General features: G+C 29.3%; 2 protein-coding genes and 1 long non-coding RNA gene across 3 annotated transcripts; 2 read left to right on the top strand and 1 right to left on the bottom strand.

Moving 5' to 3' along the window:
• The first annotated feature begins 1,378 nt into the window (after nt 1–1,378).
• LOC111275601 (salviol synthase-like) lies at nt 1,379–3,796 on the top strand. Its single transcript, XM_022861028.2, has 3 exons — nt 1,379–1,520; nt 1,948–2,849; nt 2,997–3,796. Exons 1-3 carry the CDS (start codon nt 1,457–1,459, stop codon nt 3,609–3,611), a joined length of 1,581 nt encoding a protein of 526 aa, XP_022716763.1. The 5' UTR covers nt 1,379–1,456; the 3' UTR covers nt 3,612–3,796.
• A 7,635-nt stretch (nt 3,797–11,431) lies between these two features.
• On the bottom strand, nt 11,432–13,783 carry LOC149511771 (uncharacterized). Its single transcript, XR_016333674.1, has 2 exons — nt 13,190–13,783; nt 11,432–12,769 (listed from the first exon to the last, which is right to left on the bottom strand). It is a non-coding gene; the product is annotated as an uncharacterized LOC149511771 (long non-coding RNA).
• Nucleotides 13,784–14,968: 1,185 nt separating this feature from the next.
• On the top strand, nt 14,969–16,694 carry LOC149511770 (cytochrome P450 71D10-like). The gene is made up of 2 exons (XM_089754450.1): nt 14,969–15,880; nt 16,071–16,694. The coding sequence occupies exons 1-2, from the start codon at nt 14,981–14,983 to the stop codon at nt 16,692–16,694; spliced, it is 1,524 nt and encodes a 507-aa protein (XP_089610576.1). The 5' UTR covers nt 14,969–14,980.
• Nucleotides 16,695–22,936: the final 6,242 nt, after the last annotated feature.

Genomic DNA, 22,936 nt, shown 5'->3' with positions numbered 1-22,936 from the left:
CAATAATTGAAAATAATTGTATTCATCCAAAAGGAGCTAGCAGAATATCTGCTAAAAAAATAGCTCTCACAGAAGTTTAAAAGAGACCGGAGAATAACAAACAAATTGATCTAAAAAAATTTGATAAAAAATTGTGATAAGAGGTGTTCATGTATCGAGTTGAATTAAATTTGATTAACTTTTTAAAATTCTTATTCAAATGTGGCCTAATTCAATCCATCATTGACGAGGTTTAATTTATTTTGAAAAAAAATTAAAAATTAAATTAATTTTAATGTTAATTAATCTCTAAGTAATTAATCGGACAGATGGCTTGATCTACGGTCACATTTATCTCTGAGCAAAAGAGCTATCTGGAGAAATTCTACTAAGCTTGAGCAAGGAATTCAAGATGGCAAAAGTAAACATTCTGACCAAAGCTCCTCCGTATTTTCCTCATTTAGCCACACCCATCCTTTTCAACCTTCTCCTTTCTGTACACTTTGTGCTGAAATTAGGGACTACAACAATTTTTGCTTTAATAATACGGTCCGATGTCTTTAGATTTTGTTTAAATTTAATCTTTTCGTTATAATGCACTTTAAATGATCAGGACAACTTGATGTATTTAAGATTTTATGACAAGAATCAAAGTTTGATTAACAAAATAAATTGCTCTTTACCAATTGGATTAACCCTTTTGAGTGAAACTTGAAGGCCAATAACAATTACTCAAACAAGCAGCCGCCTCCATAGCTCATATACCAATTTTTTTGCAAAGTAGTAGCTATTTCTTATGCAAGTATTGTCAAAGTTTCTTTAAGTCAAAAAATGCGATTTGTTTTGATAAACTTTGTAGACTAACGCATGCACTTATGTATCCAAATTCAAAATCAAACACACTTTTCCACAATGAAGTAGAGAAGTTTGACAGAAATCCTTCTTAAATTGTTGAGATTGAGAAAAAAATATACAAACAAGAATTCAAAGAAAGTCACAATGATTTTTTCCGTAATTGGTGTCCAGAAATCATTAGAATCAATTTGAAGACGTAATAAGCAGGGAAGTGGCAATGGAGTCTTTCATTAATTTTCAATTTTCCAAACATTTGCTTCTACAATTAATTTATTTGCTTATTTAGTTTTGATTTGAATACGTGTCTTTCAAAAGAAACAACTCTTAATAAATAATCAGTGTTTTTTTAAAGGAATTGTCTGCTAAACAAAGACTTTGCAATTGAGGTGTTCAAACTAGTTCCAATTGCTTGTTTTGTAAGTAGGAAATTGAGTCTAAAGATCACTTATTCTTCACACGTATGTTAATTAAACAAAATTGACCACGGATGCTACATCTTTTTAGGATTCAAGGACTAGTTAGCGACTAATTGACATTATGAATTTTTTTGGATCAAAACTAACTTAAAAAGATAAATCCCTTTTGACTATGACTCTTAAAATTGCTTATAATCCCTTCATCTATGAAGTTTGGACGAAAAGCAGGCTCCATAGTGTCCAACACCTTGTTGATAATTTTCTTAACAGGTTTCTTTCTAGTAATTGGATTGTTTGATTGATTTGCTACATTTTGTTGTTCTTTGATGTTTTGCTCTTGTAAAGCTTAATTCTTAGTAGTAAGACTTCTTCTTTTTGGATGAATAAAAATCACAATCATTTATACAAGAAATTCAATTTATTGTAGTCTCTTCTGCTATTTAATTTTAATGATAGTCACCCGCAACTGGCATGCAAATTGGACTTGATCACTCAAATGTGTAATTATTTAACAATGTTTCAAGGTGATGACCCCAGCAAATTTGTATGCATCTTCGGCCTTGTGCTAACAAGAATTCTATAAATTTACAGCATTAAGGGGCGTTAGCTATAACTCATCACACACTAAAACTGATCTAAATCTGCTTCAGCTTCATTCTCTTCAATACTTTTATCTTTTATTTTTTTTTTTTTGTAGTAATGGAGCTTCATCTGCCTTCCTTCCAAGTCCTCTTAACCTTCCTCCTTGTTTTTCTCATGATATTCAAGAGTATAAAGAAATCCAAAATAAAGGATTCACCCAAAAACCTACCCCCTGCACCATGGAAACTACCTTTTATAGGACATTTGCACCTTTTAATGTTCTCTCTTCCACATCATCGCTTCGGAGAATTAGCCAAAAAGCATGGTTCCCTGATGCACCTACAACTTGGTGAATTATCACACATTGTAGTTTCTTCTCCGGAGGCTGCTAAGGAAGTGATGAAAACACATGATATCAATTTTGCTAACAGACCTTTCCTCCTGCCGGGAAGAATCGTATTCTATAATTTTACAGATATTTCTTTTGCACCATATGGAGGCTATTGGAGGCAGCTTCGAAAAATTTGCACGTTGGAGCTGTTAAGTACAAAACGTGTACAATCATTTCGATCAGTCAGGGAAGAGCAGATATCAAATCTAATTAGGTCCATCTCTTCTAGTACAGGATTGACAATCAACCTTGGTGAGATGTTAAACAACTTATCATATAGCATCGTTTTAAGCACGGCCTTTGGCGGTAGATGCAAGCAACATGAAGCATTCCTTTCAGTTATGAAGAAAATTTTGGAAGCGGTAGCTGGTTTTAGTATCAGCGATCTGTTTCCTTCCATCAAATTGTTTCATATGATCAGTGGGATGACAGCCAAACTTGAGAAGCTGCACCAAGATACAGATGATATTCTTGAAAGCATCATTGAAGAACATAAAGCTAGCAAAGCAAATCCGAAGAATGGTGATGATGTAACAGATGATCTAGTTGATGTTCTTTTGAATCTTCAGGATCATGGAGGCCTTGAATTTCCCTTAACAATTGATAACATCAAAGCTGTTATCCTGGTTAGTAGTTTGATATCTCATATATTTCTTTTGTATATGTGTGTAAGTGTATAATCCTATGAATTTACGCTCAACTATTTAATACCAGAGACTTGCTTGAAAATCGTACAAAAATGGTTTTCACTTTAATTGACTACTTCTTTTCAGGACATCCTCATTGGTGGAACAGACACAGCTTCAAATACAGTAGAATGGGCAATGTCCGAAATGATGAAAAATCCCAGAATGCTGGAAAAGGCACAAGCAGAGTTGAGACAAGTCTTTGATAGAAAAGGGGATGTCAACGAATCAGACCTTCATGAATTGAAGTACTTGAAGTTAGTTATCAAGGAAACTTTAAGATTACATCCTCCTGTGCCTTTGCTAGTTCCAAGAGAAAATGTGGAGAAATGTGAGATTAATGGATTTGAGATACCTGCCAAGTCCAAAGTGGTTGTTAATGCATGGGCAATTGGGAGAGATCCCAAGTATTGGAACGAAGCTGAGAGGTTTAATCCAGAGAGATTCCTGAATAGTTCAGTTGACTATAAAGGGGCTAACTTCGAATTTATTCCATTTGGTGCTGGAAGGAGGATGTGTCCTGGGATGTCATTCGGTATGGCTATTGTTGAGCTTTCCCTTGCATGTTTACTGTACCATTTTGATTGGAAACTCCCTAATGGGATGAAACGTGAAGATCTAGACATGAGTGAGGCCTTTGGTTCTACTGCTAGAAGAAAAAGAGATCTGCACCTGATTCCCATTCGGTACTCAGTAGTTTGAAGCAAAAATATCAGATGATCATCTTGTAAAGCCATTGAGAAGATTGTCAAATCACATTTTTCATGGCAGCTATTGCTTCCTAATAGTTTTGTATCAGAACTCAATTAAGGAGCATGAATGTATGGTGGGTGCAGCATGTTTTAGAGATCAATTCTCAAATAAATAATCAAATTTCAAAGAAACAATTATTTTCTTTTCAAATGAAACATCTTTGAATTAAGGCTACCAAAAGAAAGACAATGATAACAGTAGTTACTTATCCAATGGCTTATTTTGAACAATTAAACATTAGCTGTCAAATGAAATCATTGATGTTATGGTTCTTCATGAACATCAGGAATTGGTGGTGAATTTACACCACTTATGCCATATGAAGCAGTTTATGTCAATTAATTAATTCGCATGTAATAATTAAAGCTTATTATGGAGTTCATTGGTAGCCCATCTTCATTTTCCCTGGATCGAGACAACTATCAGACTTGATGGTTGCAGAGCTAACACTAATTCAACTATTCTCAATTGAATCAAGGAAGTAGGTTTTATATGTGCTGATGTTGTTCTTACTGGTTTTTAAAATTGTAAGAGGTTCTTGGTACCTTAATTAGAATCTTGAGTTGTTGCCTACTATCTGGGGAAGAATAATAATAATAATAATATCTTGCAATGGAAAAATCTTCTAGCAAATTGGTAACTATGGCAAACGAGAGAGAGAGAGACATAGATTTTAAAGAATTTTTTAGATTATCTGCCAATTCATGAGTTTATCCCTATTCTATTTTTTTAATAACACCAATAAGTGGTGACCTTAGATCAGTACTTGTGTCAGCTTTCAGAATCAGAATACGTCATAAGGTGGCTGTACATGGTTGGTGTCCATTTTAAAATTGAAAACTTCATGTCACGGGTCTTTGGATTCATACAAATCAGTACTTGTGTGTTTTTTCAGAATCAGAATACGTCATAAGGTGGCTATACATGGTTGGTGTCAATTTTAAAATTGAAAACTTTATGCCACGGGTCTTTGGATTCATACAAATCTGATATATTTTCTTTTAGAATTTTCAAGATTGATTTCTGAGTATATGATTTTTAAAATAATTTTATATTTTAACGGTATTAAAAAATTTTAAAATTAAAAATTTATAAAAAATGATGTAAATACTACATTATATTTTTAGAAAAATAATGTATTTAATATAAAACGAAGGACATTATTATAAAAAGATTTTATTAAGTAATTTGATTTTTTTTCGAATCAAATATAAGGTTATAATATTTTAATACCAATAAAATCACTCTTTATTGGGAATCAATGCTTTTTTGAGAATTATTTTTTGTCTTAAAATTTAAAATTTTGTGAACCAAATTTCTCTTAAAAACAACTTAAAATAAAAGATATGACAAATTAATTAAAAATCCATCACTCTTGGAGAGAGGAAGACGCTATCACACTAGTTAAGTAATTTTTTTTTTTTCAATAACTAATTAAGTAAATTTTAAATCTACGCAAATAGATTTATTCAAAATCTTTAGCTAAAAAATTTTGAAAAAATTATAATAAGAGTTATTTGTTTATCAAGTCGAATTAAGTTTGGTTAACCTTTTAAAATTTGTATTCAAACATAGTCTAACTCAATTCATTAAATTTGAGAGGTTATTTTTTAAAAATTAAACATTAAATTTTAAATGAGTTTTAAAATTAAAATTAAATAAAAATAATTTTTATTAATTAAATAAAGGCCTAGATTCAAACTTAGAAAATCTTGTCCAAGGCCGAATCCGAATTAAGCTGGTGAGATAGCTTGATCCTTGGACACATGTATCTCTGAGCAAAGCAGTTATTTGGAGAAATTCTACTAAGCTTGAGCAAGGAATTCAAGATAGCAAAAATAAATATTCTGACCAAAGCTCCTCTGTATTTTCCCAACGGCGCCACACCCATCCTTTTCAATTCTCTCCTTTCTGCACGCATGGTGTTGAAATTACGAACTACAACAGTTTTTGCTTTAATAATGCGGTCCGATATCTTTAGATTTTGTTTAAATTTAATCTTTTTGTTATAATACAATTTTAAATGATTGCGACAACTTGATGTATTTAAGATTTTATTATTCTCAGAATATTTTTTTATAAGAATCGAAGTTTGATTAACAAAATTAATTCCTCTCTCTCTACCAATTGGATTAACCCTTTTGAGCTGGAACTTGAAAGCCAACAACAATTACTCAAATAAGCAGCTGCCTCCATAGCCTATATACCAATAATTTTACCAAGTAGTAACTATTTCTTATGCAAGAATTGTCAAAGTTCCTTTAAGTCTGAAATGGGATATTGTTTTGATAAAGTTTGATGAGTCAAAATTAAACAACAAACACATTTTTCCACAATGAAGTAGAGAATTTGCTTGGAAATTCTTTTAAAATTGTTGAGATTGTAAAAAAAAAAAAAAAACAAGTACTCAAAGAATGTCACAATCATTTCCGTAATTGATATCCAGAAAATCGTCAGAATCAATTTGAAGACATAACAAACAGGGAAGTGGCAATGGAGCCTTTCCTTAATTTTCAATTGTCCAAACATTTGCTTTTACAATTAAGGTTTTCTTTGCTTATTTTGTTTTGATTTAAATAGGCATCTTTTAAAAGATACAACAATTAATAAATAATCAGTATCTTTTAAAGAAATTATCTGCTAAACAAAGATTTTGCAATCGAGGTGTTGAAATTAGTTCCAATTGCTTGTTTTTTAAGTAGAAAATAGAGTCTAGAGATTACTTATTCTTCACATGTATGTTGATTAAACAAATTTGACCACGGCTGCTACATCTTTTTAGGATTTAAAGGCTAGCTAGTGAATAGTTAGCATTACGTGACACTTTAATTTCCTATAGACATATTTTAAGAGTTTGTTATAATATACAATAGAGATTTAAATTCATATTTGTGAGATAATTTTTGTAGGATAAAATCATGAAACTTTTAGATCAAAATGGATAATATCTTATAAATTAGGTGTGAATCTCCACAAATAATATTAAAGTAGTCACCAACTAGACGAGAGCTAAATGCTACATGATTAGAGTCATCTTTAGAATCTTGAGAAAATTAAGTATTATATGATGAGAGTTACCTTTAAAATTTTAACATACCTCTAGAATCCTAACATCTAGTATGATTTTGATTCTACGATTTTGTATGTATAATTATTGATTTTAACATTTAACGTAATTTTGGTTCTATAGTTCTGTATATGCGGTTATGTGTGCTTTGTGTTGAATTTAATGGTGATGTCAAACTTTAATAAAGAAGTTTGTGATTTCTTAATTTTACATCGAAATATTCTAAAGATCGATTATGATATATAAGTAAAGATTTAAATTTAAATTTATAAATTACTTTTTATAAAATAAAATCGTAAGCTCTTCAAATCAAAACGGATAATATATTATAGGTTGAATTTAGTTATCCAAACATTATGAATTTTTTCAAATCAAAACTGAAAGATAAATCTCTTTTGATTATAACTCTTTAAATTGCTTGGAATCCCTTCCTCTATGAAGTTTGGACGGACAAGCAGGCTCCATAGAGTCCACACCTGGTTGATAATTTTCTTAACAGATTTCTTTATGGTAATTGGAATGTTTGATTGATTTGTTACATATCCTTTTTTCTTTGATGTTTTTCTTTTGTAAAGCTTAATTCTTATTGGAAGATTCTCCTTTTTATGAATAAAAAGGACAATCATTTATCCAAGAAATTCAATTTATTATAGCCTCTGTTTGGTACAATGAAAAATAATTTTCTTCGCCACAAGCTTTTTATATCCTCCATGGTCTCCCTTTTTAAGCTTCAATCTCCAAGCTAATCATGTAACCTATGGGTATTTTGAAAAAAATCCTTCTTTTTTTTCTTTCCCTCAAATATTGTTATTTGGTTATTCTATTGTGTTTATTTTGTGGGTTCTAATGTATTTAAAACAGGTATGTTGAATTAAAGAAAGATTTAAAAGAGAAGATTAAAGGAGGAGAAGATAAATAGTGAAGAAAATGTTTTTGTTTTCCATTGAAACAAATACCGAAAAATATTTTTTCTAAAGTGATCCAAAGACTAATTCAACTATTCTCAATAGAATCAAGGAAGTTGGTTTTATTTCTGCTGATGTTGTTCTTACTGGTTTTTAAAATTGTAAGTGGTTCTTGGTCCCTTAATCAGAATCCTGAGTTGTTACCTACTATCTGGGGAACAATAATAATAATAATATCTTGCAATAGAAAAATCTTCAAGCAAATTGGCTACTATGGCAAACGAGAGAGAGAGACATAGATTTTAAAGAATTTTTTAGATTATCTGCCAATTCACGAGTTCATCCCGATTCTATTCTTTTAATGAAGACCAATAATTGGTGACTTTAGATCAGTACTTGTGTCAGATTTCAGAATCAGTATACGTCATAAGGTAGCTGTACATGGCTGGTGTCAATTTTAAAATTGAAAACTTGATGCCAAGGGTCTTTTGATTCATAAAAATCTGATATATTTTCTTTAAGAATTTTGCTTGTGGAAATTTAATTTTCAAGTTTGATTTATGAGTGTATGATTTTTAAAGTAATTTTACATTTTTATAGGTATTAAAAATTTTTTAAATTAAAAATATATTTTTTTATAAATTTTTAAGATTTTTGAGAGAAAAATTATGTTCTTAACATATTTATTTGAATAAAAAATTATTTTATTTTATTTTATTTTTTGAAAATTAACATATGAAAAAGAAACATAATTTTGATTTTTTATTTATACACGTAATTTTGAAAAATAAATAGTACAAATATTGCATTTCAAGATAATTTTGAAAAATAAACGTAATATCTCTTTGCATTAAATGACCTTTTGGAAACTCCATTTAATTTTATAAAATCAATATATGTTTGGGATCCAACATAAAAGGCCCTTTGCGGTCAATATCTCTTTGCAGGTTTTTGATTTGTTAGACAAATAGGCGTTTATGTTACATAAATGTGAGGGTCTTAATCTGCTAAGTAAATATGACGTTTATGTTATATAAACATCGTGTCTGTATTTTTATTTTTATTTTTTAAATTTTGTTCTCAAATGCAATGATTTTTTAAGATGAAAACGTTGTGTTTATATTAAATATTATGTTTATTTTTTGAAAAATATTGTGTTAGTTTAATTTTTGTTTTTTCAAAATAATCATAATATTTTTATTGCATTAACGAAGTTTTTCTTGTATCTTATTTTTATTTATTTTTAATAAAAATTATATTTAAATACAATTTTATTGATCAAATACTACATTATATTTATAGAAAATGATGTATTTGATATATAATAAAGGATATTATTATAAAAAAATTTATTAAGTAATTTAATTTTCTTTCAAACCAAATATAAAAATATAATATTTTAATGCCAATGAAATCACTCTTTGTCAGGAATCAATATTTTTATGAGAATCACTTTTTTTCCTAAAATCTAAAATTTTGTGAATTAAATTCCTCCTAAAAACAACTTAAAATAAAAGATATGGCAAATTAATTAGACATTCAACACTCTTAAGAGAGATGAAGACGCTATCACATTAGTCAAGTAAATTTTTTTTTTCCAATAACTAGTTAAGTCATTTTTAAATCTACGCAAACACATTTATTCAAAATCTTTAACTAAAAAAATTTGAAAAAAAATTATGATAAGAGTTATTCATTTATCGAGTTGAATTAATTGTGATTAACCTTTTAAAATTTCTATTCAACCACAACCTAACTCAATCCATCAAATTTGAGAGCTTTTATTTTTTAAAATAAAACACTAAATTTTAAATGAGTTTTTAAAATTAAAATTAAATAAAAATAATTTTTTTATTAATTAAATAAAGGCCTAGCATTACGTGACTAGTTAGCATTACACTACACTTTAATTTTTTATTGGCATATTTTAAGAATTTGTTATAATATATAAATAGATATTTAAATTTATATTTGTGAGATATTTTTTAAGGAATAAAATCATGAAATTTTCGGATCAAAGTGGATAATACCTTATAAATTGGATGCGAGTTTCTACAAATAATATTAAAACAGTCACTAGTTATACGAGAACTAAGTACTATATGATTAAAGTCACCTTTAAAATCTCGAAAAAATCAAATGTTACATGGTGCGAGTTACCTTTAAAATTTCAAGATATCTCTAGAATCTCAACATCTAATATGATCCTAATTCTACGATTTTGTATATATAATTATTGATTGTAACATTTAATGTGATTTTGATTTTATAGTTCTATATATGCGCTTATGTGTGCTTTGTGCTAAATTTAATGGGACATCAAACTTTAATAGAGAAGTTTGTGATTCCTTAATTTCACATTGAGATATTTTAAATATCCGTTATGATATATAAGTAAAAATTTAAATCTATATTTATAAATTATTTTTTATGAAATAAAATCATAAAATCTTCAAATCAAAACAGATAATATGTTATAGGTTGGATTTAGTTATCCACACATTATGAATTTTTTCAAATCAAAACAAACTTGAAGGATAAATCTCTTTTGATTATAACTCTTAAAATTGGTTGGAATCCCTTCATCTATGAAGTTTGGACGGAAAAGCAGGCTCCATAGAGTCTACACCTAGTTGATAATTTTCTTAACAGATTTCTTTATAGTAATTGGAAAGTTTGATTGATTTGTTACATTTCCTTTTTTTCTTTGATGTTTTTCTTTTGTAAAGCTTAATTCTTACTGGAAGATTCTTCTTTTTATGAATAAAAAGCACAATCATTTATCCAAGAAATTCAATTTATTATAGCCTCTGTTTGGTACAATGAAAAATAATTTTCTTCGCCACAAGCTTTCTATATCCTCCATGGTCTCCCTTTTTAAGCTTCAATCTCCAAGCTAATCATGTAACCTATGGGTATTTTGAAAAAAATCCTTCTTTTTTTTTTCCCTCAAATATTGTTATTTGGTTATTCTATTGTGTTTTATTTTGTGGGTTCTAATGTATTTAAAATAGGTATGTTGAATTAAAGAAAGATTTAAAAGAGAAGATTAAAGAAGGAGAAGATGAATAGTGAAGAAAATGTTTTTGTTTTCCACTTAAACAAATACCGAAAAATATTTTTTCTAAAGTGATCCAAAGACTAAATATTTAATTTAAAATTAACTATTTGTATGATCAATTCAGGAATAAATGTTTTATTTTGTTTAAATTAAGACTAAATGTTATCATGTTATAATAAATTAATACTTTTGTTGATGAAAAATTAACGATGAAACACACGTACCGGTAAATTAAAAAGACATCGACTAATGAAATTTATGTGGCATTTGTAAATTTTAAAATATGTTTTGGATTTTTTCCCTCTTGTATCAATGTCTGAACTAGGGCTGTAAACGAGCCGAGCCGAGCCGAATAATGAGAAGCTCGAGCTCGAGCTCGACTCACAATTCGGGGCTCGATACTCGGCTCGAGCTCGATCGAGTTTCATTTTTCAAGCTCGAACTCGATTCGTGATCGAATTCGAGCTATTCGAGCTCGCTCGATTAAGCTCGATTAATATATAAAAAAAAGCTCGATTTTTATACTCGAAAAAAAAACTCGATTATTCGAGCTCGAGCTCGAGCTCGAGATCTTTTACAACTAATTTTTATCAAACCTAATAAATATTATATTTTCAAGATAACAACAACAATAACAACAACAACAATAATAATAATAATAACTTACACAACAATCAAATTTAAGCAAATAAAAGTCTCATTAAATGATTCAAATACAACACACAAATATAAGACATAATGAAACTTAGAAATTAAAATCCTAATTGAAAGATAGTAAATATCCAAGCAAATAAGTTCACAAATAAGTTACAACAAACCAACAACAATACATATGCTGCCTTCACAATATTATGTCTTCAAATGAACATTGGGCTCATATTGCTTTTCAATAAACCTATACAAAAGAATAATTACAAATTGAGAATATCAATACTAACAAATAGCTATAACACCTTGCCCCATTTCATTGTTGTTCTCGATCTGCATCCCCACAATATTCATAAGGGTATTTAATTTAGGCATTCATAAAGGTATTTAATTAAGGCATTCTTATTTAAACCACCTTTTAGCATGAATTGGAAGCCTAACATAAAAACATTTAATAAAAAAATGGCACTCAAAAAGTATGTCATGGAGAAAAGGCTACGTTGAGGGATCGGGTTCTGTTCAAGCTACTGCAAATGTCGAATGGGTGGAACGAGCTTACCTTTTAGAGAGAGGAAAAAGGGCTACGTTGAGGGATCGGGTTCTGTTGAAGCTGCTGCAAACGTCGAATGGGTTCTGTTGAAGCTGCTGCAAACTGTTGAAGTTGCTGCAAACGTCCAATGGGTTCTGTTCAAGATCTGTAAACTATTGAAGCTGCTGCAAACTGTTCAAGATATGCAAACTGTTGAAGCTGCTGCAAACTGTTGAAGCTGCTGTAAACTGTTGAAGCTGCTGCAAACGTCGAATGGGTTTTGTTCAAGATCTGCAAATTGTTGAAGCTGCTGCAAGCTGCAAACGTCGAATGGGTTTTGTTCAAGATCTGCAAACTGTTGAAGCTGCTGCAAACGTCGAATGGGTTCTGTTGAAGCTGCTGCAAACTGTTGAAGCTGCTGCAAACTGTTGAAGCTGCTGCAAACGTCCAATGGGTTCTGTTCAAGATCTGCAAACTGTTGAAGCTGCTGCAAGCTGCAAACGTCGAATGGGTTTTGTTCAAGATCTGTAAACTGTTGAAGCTGCTGCAAACTGTTCAAGATCTGCAAACTGTTGAAGCTGCTGCAAACTGTTGAAGCTGCTGCAAACTGTTGAAGCTGCTGCAAATGTCGAATGGGTTCTGTTCAAGATCTGTAAACTGTTGAAGCTGCTGCAAGCTGCAAACGTCGAATGGGTTCTGTTGAAGCTGCTGCAAACTGTTGAAGCTGCTGCAAACGTCGAATGGGTTCTGTTCAAGATCGGGTTATGTTCAAGCCTTTTAGAGAGAGGAGAAAGGGCTTTCGAAAGGGTGGAACAAGCTTGGAAGATGGAGTGGGATTCGGGAAGAAAAGCCGCCGCAAGTAGGGCTGTTGGTGAGTGAGAGAGACGGGGAGAAAAACTGAAGGAGAAGAGAGAAAGAAAGAAAATAAAATTTTAGGGTTTTTTAAGTTAAGGGTAAAAAAGTAATTTTATAAATAAAATAATAAAAATAAATATATAATAGAAAAGCTCGATTAGGCTCGCGAGCTACTCGAGCCGGATATAAGAATACTCGAATTCGGCTCGATCGATAAGTCGAGCTACTCGAGCTCGAGCTCGACTCGATAATAATCGAACCGAATTCGAGTTTTCTTCGAATCGAACCCGAGTAGCTTGCGAGTACTAATGTATCATTTACACCCCTAGTCTGAACACAAAACCAGATTTTTTTTCTCATCCAAACAAATTCTCTTAATTCTTTTTTTTTTTTTTAAGTTTTCTTAATCATAAAATTTCAAAAAAAAAAAAAATCAAACTAAAACCCATATCAATGTCTTACATGCTGATATCCACGCATAACTGAGAGTGGCATCCATCCTGATGGGTCCAAAGCGATTGTTCCACCCAAGCATGGGTTACCATGTTTGACCCATGGGTGAAATCTGGAATAGAGTTGATCCGATTCCTAAGCACCTTGATGGGTTTCCATTGTGTTGTCAGAGAACAAGCTCTAAAGGACAGCTTGTGGTGAGGGGTGAATGGGACCCAACAATTTTTGACCTAGATGTGTTCGAGTTCACAACTCGGAGTTGGAGATGAAGGAAGCAGATGCTGGAAACCCGATCGTTCTTCCCGGCTGGTGAGTTGGATGGTTCCATTATCATGGCGGGAGTTATGATGACGATAAAGAAAGCTTTAATACAGTGGGATTATGATGTAAAACAGGATGAGTGGACTGAGTTGTCTCGATTAAGTTGTCTCGAATGAGTCAGCAGCGAGATAAGTGTCAAGAGACGATTATTGGATCAGAATTTTGGGCGATGAGCGAATATTAGAACAGATAATTAAGGAGGATTTGAAGGGAGTCCTGAGTTCAAGAATTTGGAGGCAGGTCAATAGAGTGAAGTTGAGGAGGTTTAGGGCCCATTTGGATAAGTGACGGAATTAATTTTGATGATATTAAAAATAGTGATAGAAGTGAAATTAATTAATATAATAATTAAATTAAAATAAAAAATAAAAAATATGTTTAGATATAAAAATAATTATAATGATGTATTTGATATGTAATGGAGGATATTATTATAAAAAATTTTTATTAAATAATTTGATTTTTTTTTAATTAAATATAAAAATTTAACATTTTTATGCTAGTAAAATCACTCCTTGCTAGAAATCAATACTTTTCATAAAATCACTTTTCCTCTTAAAATTTAAAATTTTATGAATAAAATGCTTCTTAAAAATAATTTAAAATAAAAAATTTGGTAAATTAATTAAAAATCGATCACTCTTGGAGAGATGATGACGATATCACACTAGAAAGTATTTTTTTTTTAAATAACTATTTAAGTAATTTTTAAATCTTAACAAACAGATTTATTCAAAATCTTTTACTAAAAAAATTTGATAAAATTATGATAAAAATTATTCATGTATCGAGTCGAATTAGATTCGATTGACCTTTTAAAATTTTTACTCATTTAAAATTTTTATTCAAGCACAGCTTCACTCAATCCATTAAATCTAAGAGGTTTTTTAAAAAAAATTTAAATTAAATAAAAATAATTTTATTAATTAAATAATGACCTGGACTCGATTCAGACTTAGAAAATCTTGTCCAAGGTCGAATCTGAACTAAGCTGGACTGATAGCTTAAACCCGGGACAGATTTATGTGAGTAAAGCAGCTAATTGGAGAAACTCTACTAAGCTTGAGCAAGGAATTCAAGATGGCAAAAATAAATATTCTCTTGCACTTTTTTAGTTTTTATGGTGTAGAGAAATTTGCAGTTGACTTGTTCGAAAGTGTTGGAATGGTAAGAGAAAAATATACCAATGCCGAATATAAAGGACAAAATCATATGGATTTTTTAGAATTAGATGAGAATTATGTCATTTGGGAGGGATCGATCAGGTTGTTTCAAGTATACATAGTTTTGGAATCCAATTCATTGGACAGAACAAAAGAATTTTATTGCCATGACAACATTGACATGCATTCATTCAGCTGTGCCAAAATATTGTAAATTTATGAGAGGAATGCTTTGCTATAACTCAACTATATATGATACAATTGTTCCACTGAGAAGTTCATCACATTCTCTTGAAAACTTACCATCTTTATAGTTATGGAGCTCCAGATTCCCTCCTTCCAAGTCCTCTTCACTTTCCTCCTTGTTTTTCTCATGGTAATCAAAAGTTTAAAGAGATCAAAAGCCACGAATTCAACCCGCAAGTCGATTCCAGGGCCGCAGAAATTACCTCTGATAGGAAATTTGCACCAGATGGCTGGTTCTCGACCCCAAGAAATTCTAAGAGACTTGGCAAGGAAACATGGACCCTTGATGCACCTACAACTTGGTGAAGTTTCCACAATCGTAGTTTCTTCACCAGAGATTGCCAAAATGATTATGAAAACTCATGTTATCAACTTTGCTTATAGGCCTGCTTTTGTTGTTCCAAAGATCACAACTTATAATTATAGAGATATTGCCTTTGCACCATATGGGAACTACTGGAGACATCTGCGAAAAGTTTCCACCACGGAGCTTCTAAGCGCGAAAAGGGTCCAATCATTCCGATCAATAAGAGAGGAAGAAGTGTTTAAACTCATCAAAATGGTACATGAAAGTGATGGAAAGCCTGTCAATCTTAGCGAGAAGATTTTCACAATGTCATATGGCATAACAGCAAGGGCAGCCTTCGGTAAAAAATGCAAAGATCAAGAAGCATTCATATCTAATATTACAGAACTCGTAAAGCGGTCATCTGGTTTTTGTGTAGCTGATATTTTTCCTTCAGTTAAAATGCTTCAGCATTTTAGCGGTCTAAAGCGAAAAGTTGCGAAGATTCATAAGGAGAATGATAGGATTATGGGAAACATCATTAAGGAACATAGAGGGAGAAGTGCAAGTGCAAAAGGCAGAGATAATGAAGCAGTGGAAGATCTAGTTGATGTTCTCTTAAGGCTTCAGGAGCATGGCGATGAACTTCCCCTTGCCGATGATGACATCAAATCAGTCCTCTTGGTTAGTACTTAGTAACCATTGATTCATTAGTCCTTACATTTACATACACTTGCACCTTTTTAGTTTCCAAGGCATGGAAACCTCGTACTTTTTGCTCCAAATATTTTCTATTTGTAGACAATATTTTCTCTTTTGTTTTTATCAATGCTTTTCCCCTGAATTAAATATAGCAAATTGTTTATGTTTTCAGGATATTTTTAGTGCTGGAAGTGAAACTTCATCAACAACTGTGGAGTGGGCAAAGTCCCAAATGCTAAAAAATCCAAGGGTGATGAGAGAGGCTCAAACTGAGGTGAGGAAGGTTTTTGAAGGAAAAGGACATGTGGATGAAACTGGTTTTAATGAACTCAAGTATTTGAAAGCAGTTATTAAAGAAACATTGAGGCTTAGCCCTGCTGTACCTTTGTTGCTTCCTAGAGAATGTAACCAGGCTTGTGAAATTAATGGCTATGAAATTGCTGCAAAAACTAGAGTTCTTCTTAATGCATGGGCTATTGGAAGAGATCCCGGTTTCTGGCCTGAAGCTGACAAATTTTACCCTGAGAGATTTCTCAATAGTTCAACTGATTACATGGGGACAAATTTTGAGTTCATTCCATTTGGTGCTGGAAGGAGGATATGTCCAGGCATACTGTTTGCAGAACCTAATGTGCAGCTGCCACTTGCTCAGTTGTTGTTCCATTATGATTGGAAGCTGCCAAATGGAATGAAGCAAGAAAATCTAGACATGACTGAGGCCTTTGGCTTATCTGTGAAGAGGAAAAATGATCTTATCCTAGTCCCCACTCCTTATCATGCTGCTACCATTGTGTAAAACCACAGTGAAGGAATTTCTTATCTCCTAGGGAGCCACTTTCCTCTACTATGGTAGTAATTAGCCAGGGAACATTGCTAGATTATTTATTTCTTGGCTATAAGCTGAGGTTATCCTTTTTCTTTCTTCTAGTGCTTATAGCACATATACGTCCAGTATATTTTATGTTTGAAATGAAAGATTCATACCTAAAATGTTTTAGATATGAAAAAAATGATTCAAGCTCTGAAAAGAAAATAGTATTAGATTAAAATATATGGTCTTGAATGCATCCGAGTATATATGTCCAAATTATACGATGATGGGATCAAGGCGAAGGGGGCCCTGGTGGAAATGTCAACTCGTCAAGATGCCATAAATCATTTAACAAAAGTTGGTTAATAGTGGAAACCACAGGGAGTTTAACAAAATGAAGTTGTCATTAATGCAATATTTTAGGGACCTTTCGATAACTAAATCCAAAAATAAAAATAACAACAGGATAGGACCCTAAGTTTGAAATATTAGTCCTTCCTTCTTAGTTCTTCCTTCTTTTGGTAACATGGCTCGACGAGCCTTTAGTTGTATTAATTTTTGACACATGCATGATGTACGTGTAAGTTTTATATCTAAAAATTTATTGTAAAAAATAAATTTTTTATATTATGATAATAATGATAAATACTAATAATTTAATTTTGATTTTGATATAATATAAGTAAAATTTGATAATTTTTGATATAATTTTGATTTTTTGATAACTTTTGATAAAATTTTAATAACCTTCGATACAATTTTGGTAATTTATGATATAATTTCGTAACTATTGATAAAATTTTAATAACCTTCGATACAATTTTGGTAATTTATGATATAATTTAGTAACTATTGATATAATTTTGATAATTTTTTATAAAATTTTAGTAACCTCTTGATGTAATTTTAGTAATCTTTTGATAACTTATGATATATTTTTTGTAATTATTGATAAAATTTGAGTCATCATGTATTTAATAATAGATTCCTATAAGAAAGTGAGAGTTCAGTTCTAATATCAAATAATTTTCTTTTTATACAATAACATTATTATTTTATTCAAATTGATAATTTTTTTCACTAATTTTTTATTGAATATGTTCATAGTAAGTTTATCCTAATCCCTAAAATAAAAGTTTTGACTTTAGTTCTGCTTGTACCTAGGGTTCAATATGTAGAGACCACACTTAACTTGCAAGCTATTATCCGCTTTGATCTAAATGTCTCATGATTTTATCCCACAAAAAGCGTTTTACAAGTTTAGGTATAAGTCTTTATATATAAATTATAGTAGATCTACCGAATCTCTCAATATAGGATTGGGGTGTTACAAATTTCTTTCGTTAAAGCTTGACATCCCTATCAAGTCCAACACAAAGCACATAGATTTACTGAATCACACCAAACATTGGGCAAGCCCAACACAAAGTAGACACAGATCACAGGATTACATTGGACGTTTGGATTCTAGAGGTGGCTCATACTATGTAACACTTAGCTCTTGTTCGACTGATAATTGCTCTGATACTATTAATCTGTCAAGCCCCAATCCTAATGATTTAAGATGAAACAATGTTGCATACTCATAAAATGAATATCACACGCATGCAAGGAAACAAATATCGAATTAAATCAAAATCTCTAATAATCCCCAAAATAATACTTTACAAAATCCGAAGTCAACAAAATTATACCATTTACAAGTTAGTCGAATATACTAAAATTCTTATTAACAAATTTTGTAGAATCAATAATAAAACACTAACTCAAAAGCTATAACAAACTAAAAACAATTGCTAATTATGCTAATCCAAGTAGTTGTCAAGATTAAACCTTCCAAAATACCAATATTGAAATTTAAAAAAGTAAAGAAAATTAAAGAAATGAATACAACCACTTAGCAAATAATCGATATCTTTTCAGTTGGATTAAGCATGCCATAAAACACATTAACTAAATAAATACAAAATATTTTGGGTAATCTTGTATTCACAAACATATTCTCAAAATCAAATTCTCAAAATTAGATTCTCATATCACAAAACAGAATCAAAACTAATAAAATTATAAATTTTATTAGTTTTCTGTAACATACTACAATCACACTTAACCCTTGTGGCACAAGTCAGAATTAGAATTTCTCCTTTAGTCCAATGGACAAAAGTATATTAGAAGCAACTAGATCATTGCACTAACAATTATAATTAACTTGTTAGTTCAATGTGACAGAATAAGGATCACAGAAACCCTTTTAGTGTAATGGGACAGAAGTACATCATCGATGACATAGTGAACAAAAACCACTATTTTCAACTAGTGGCACAGTTTGAAACTGGTATCAATATTACAAAGTACATGTCAACATGATCAACAATTAACCCCCATTGGTAGAGTCAGAACATAATCATACTAGGAGACAAAAACCAAAATATATTTTCAGATTATCCAACATATAAAAATTGAATATTTATAAATTTTCTCAAAATATGATCCATAGAAAATAAATTCCATAATCATTCCAAAACAAAATTTCATATTCCGACAAATGATGGTATATAAATATTTTATTAGGAAGTCATATTCGGAAATCAAAATAATATTAAACCATATTCCAAACTTATAACAAAAAAATCATATATACTTTTTACATGCTTAACCTGATTTACAAAGGAAATAGACAAAAAAATATTTATTATATATTTCAACTCAAATATATTGATGCTTAATCTCAAACTTGTGAGGCACTTTTTGTGAGAAAAATCGTGAGACTTTTGAGTCAAAGTGGATAATACCCATGTATATCATAGTAGAACTTCAGATTATCCCGATATAGGATTGGAGCGTCACAAACTCTCTCGTTAAAGCTTGATGTCTCTGTCAAGCCCAACATAAAGCATACAGATCTACCGAATCACACCAAACGTTAGGCAAGCCCAAGATAAAGCACACACAAATCACAAGATCACACTAGACGTTGGGATTCTAGAGGTGGCTCCTAGCATGTTGCACTTAGCTCCCATCCGACTGATGACCTCTCTGATACTGTTTATGACCTACACCTAACCTAAAATGTATTGTCCACTTTGACCCAAAGGTCTTACGATTTTATTCCACAAAAGACACTTCATAAGTTTAGATTTAAGTCTCTACTTATATATAATAAAAGATCCACAGAATCTCCTGATATGGGATTGGGACGTTAAACAATCCCCGGTAACTTTAAGAACAATAAAAGTTCTCAGTGATTAACAATTAAATTGTCAATTGTTTACTACTAAGTTTTCAATAATGTACTACTAATTTATGAATGATTTGCTAATGATTTATAAAAGATTTACCATTAAGTTATGAATGATTTACCAAATATTGTTGCTAATTTACCATTAAATTATTGATGATTTATTATAAAATTATAACTGATTTACTACTAATTTACTAATGATTTACTAAAAAATTATGAATGATTAATTAATTAATTATTAAATTATCTTTGATTTACAACTAAGTTATTATTAATTTACTACCACATTATTAGTGATTTATTACTAAGTTATTAATTTATTACAAATTATTACTTATTTACAACTAAGTTATTAATAACAAACTATTACATTATTAGTCATTTATTACTAACTTATCAATTTATTACTAAATTATCAATGATTTATTATTATATTTTTATATATTTATTATTATGTTATCATTGATTTACTATTTAATTTTTAATTATTTATCACAAAATTATTATTGATTTATCATTAAATTATTTATTATTTACTACTAAGTTATTGCTATTTTATATTAAATTATGCATGATTTACTATTAAGTTATCATTCATTAACTATTATATTATTGATGATTTACTACTAAGTTATATTAATTTACTTTTAAGTTTTCAATGAATAACTACTATCAATTAATTATTATTAAACTGAAACTGATTTACTATTAAACTATCACTAATTTATTATTAAGTTATCATTTATTGATTACTAAATTATCAATAGTTAAGTATTAGGTTGTCACTTATTTTTTGTTAAGTTATTCTTGTTTTAGTATTATACTGTTATGCATTTATAATTATATTACAATTCATTTACTATTAAAGTATTATGCATTTGTTATTGTATTATTATTGATTAGCTAAAAAGTTATCAACTATTAACTACTAAATTATCATTCATTTACTATTAAGTTATTATTAATTTACTACTAAGTTATCGATGATTATTACTATGTTAGCACTAATTTATATATATCCAAAAAGAAAATAATCACAATGTATGCTAGATAATGTAATTCATAAGGTAAAAAAATAAAGAAGAAAAAGTTCAAGTGTAACTTATTTGAAAAACATGAGTAAATGCTTGTAATTTATTATCAGTAGTTTAACATGTAATAAAAAATTAAAATCATAACTTTTTATACTAATGTAAGTATTAAAACTAAATAAAACAAATATATACAATATATATTAAGTCAACATTTCTACGATCTTCTTTGAATTTTTTTGTCAATGATAAAATAATACATATTAAGATAAGCATTATTAATAATTTGATTGAATTATTAGTATATATTTTTTCATACACCTATTAACGAAGTGCAGTTGTATATAAAAGATTAAATATTTTGAAGTGTTCTATCACCAATGAAAATAATAAATTTTGCTTTATATGTCTATCTTTAAGTTATAATTTTGGATAAAAAGTTTGTTATATATGTGATAAAAGTAATGAGAACAAATTTACTAAATAAAATTTATAAAAATTAACCAAACCACAATTTAAAAAATTATTAAATTCATCACAATAATTACTTTCACATTCTACATAAAAATTTTCTTCTACTAAACAAAAAGATGCTATATTTTTTATTATTGCTTTTTTGTTGTTATCATCATTCAAAATGACTTTTTTTTTTTATAAATTTTAATGCCAATTAATTTCTCAATTTGAAAAAAATAAAAAATATTATAAGAGGTCATAACAACTCAAATAATGTTTAACTCTATTCTATCTTCCTAAATGAGTATGAACTATAATATCTCTTTCAAATGAAATGTTTGAATTATTTCCCTCAACTCATATAACAATAACTTAATCAACAAAAGAATGATTATAAACTTATTGATCTAGATTAATATTTCTGCAATACGAATTATAAACTTATTGATCTAGATTAATCTTTTAATCTTTGCAAGACTTAGACATAAGGATTTTTTTTCTTTAGTTATTGTTAGTATCTTTATATTTTTGCACTTAAATTTTCATTGTGTTGTGTTCTCATTTTATTTTGAAATTTTATGTTGATGTCATAAAAGTATAGCTAAAATAACATGAATTAATTAATTTAAACTTGAAACAATTCAAAACTCAAATAGAGTATAAATAAAATTTTTTACTCATTTTAAATTTTAATTTAACTAAAAATAATATAATATACATAATTATAAAAATGAACTAACTTAACTCGATTTCAATTGATTTTAAAAGTAAAAAACTTAGTAGTTATTTAAAACCTAAAATGATTGGACATAACCAAAATCCAAATTGAAATAGTAACCTAATCAAAATCTAATATTTCTTATTCATTTTTCGTAACAATTTAAAAGTTCCTTATTTGGGTTTTTTCCCCTTTATTTTCAATGTCTTATTTTTATTGTTTTTGTGGTTGAATGAATTAATTAATTTTAAAAGTATTTCTAAAATGAAATTGCAATTATAAATAATTGAGTATACTTTTTTATTTAGATTTACTACAATTAGAATCCAACTTTTTAAATAAAAAAATACACTAATTATTGAGTTAAATTTGCTCAGTTGTATAAATAAATAATCGAGTACACTATGAATAGAAGTAAATGATAAAACTTGAATAAATCTAATTGGTCGTTGATCTTAAGTCTAAAATCCAACTCGAAATTATAAAACTCAAAATTCAAAATGATTGAAAAGCTAAATACATAATTAAATAAAGATTTATCAAATGAATTTTACTGATGAATGCCTTTAAATCACTTTTAAGTTTAGTTAAATTATAATTTATAATAATATATTTATATTAATGTAATAGTGATAATTAATTCGATGAATTTCAATTCTTTTAAACAAATATTACCTAATATGGCAAGCTTAAAATTTTTTATACAATAATGAATATTTTTCAATTGACATAAAAAAGAAAATGAAGGATTATACAATTTATTTTTTCACAAATAAAAGAG

This window comes from Durio zibethinus, chromosome 25 (genome assembly GCF_047325235.1).
Source record: "Durio zibethinus cultivar Kanyao isolate XHJ-2024 chromosome 25, ASM4732523v1, whole genome shotgun sequence".
NCBI lineage: Eukaryota > Viridiplantae > Streptophyta > Magnoliopsida > Malvales > Malvaceae > Durio > Durio zibethinus.
The sequence above is the reverse complement of the archived record's forward strand: the minus strand, read 5'-3'. Positions and strand labels throughout refer to the sequence as shown.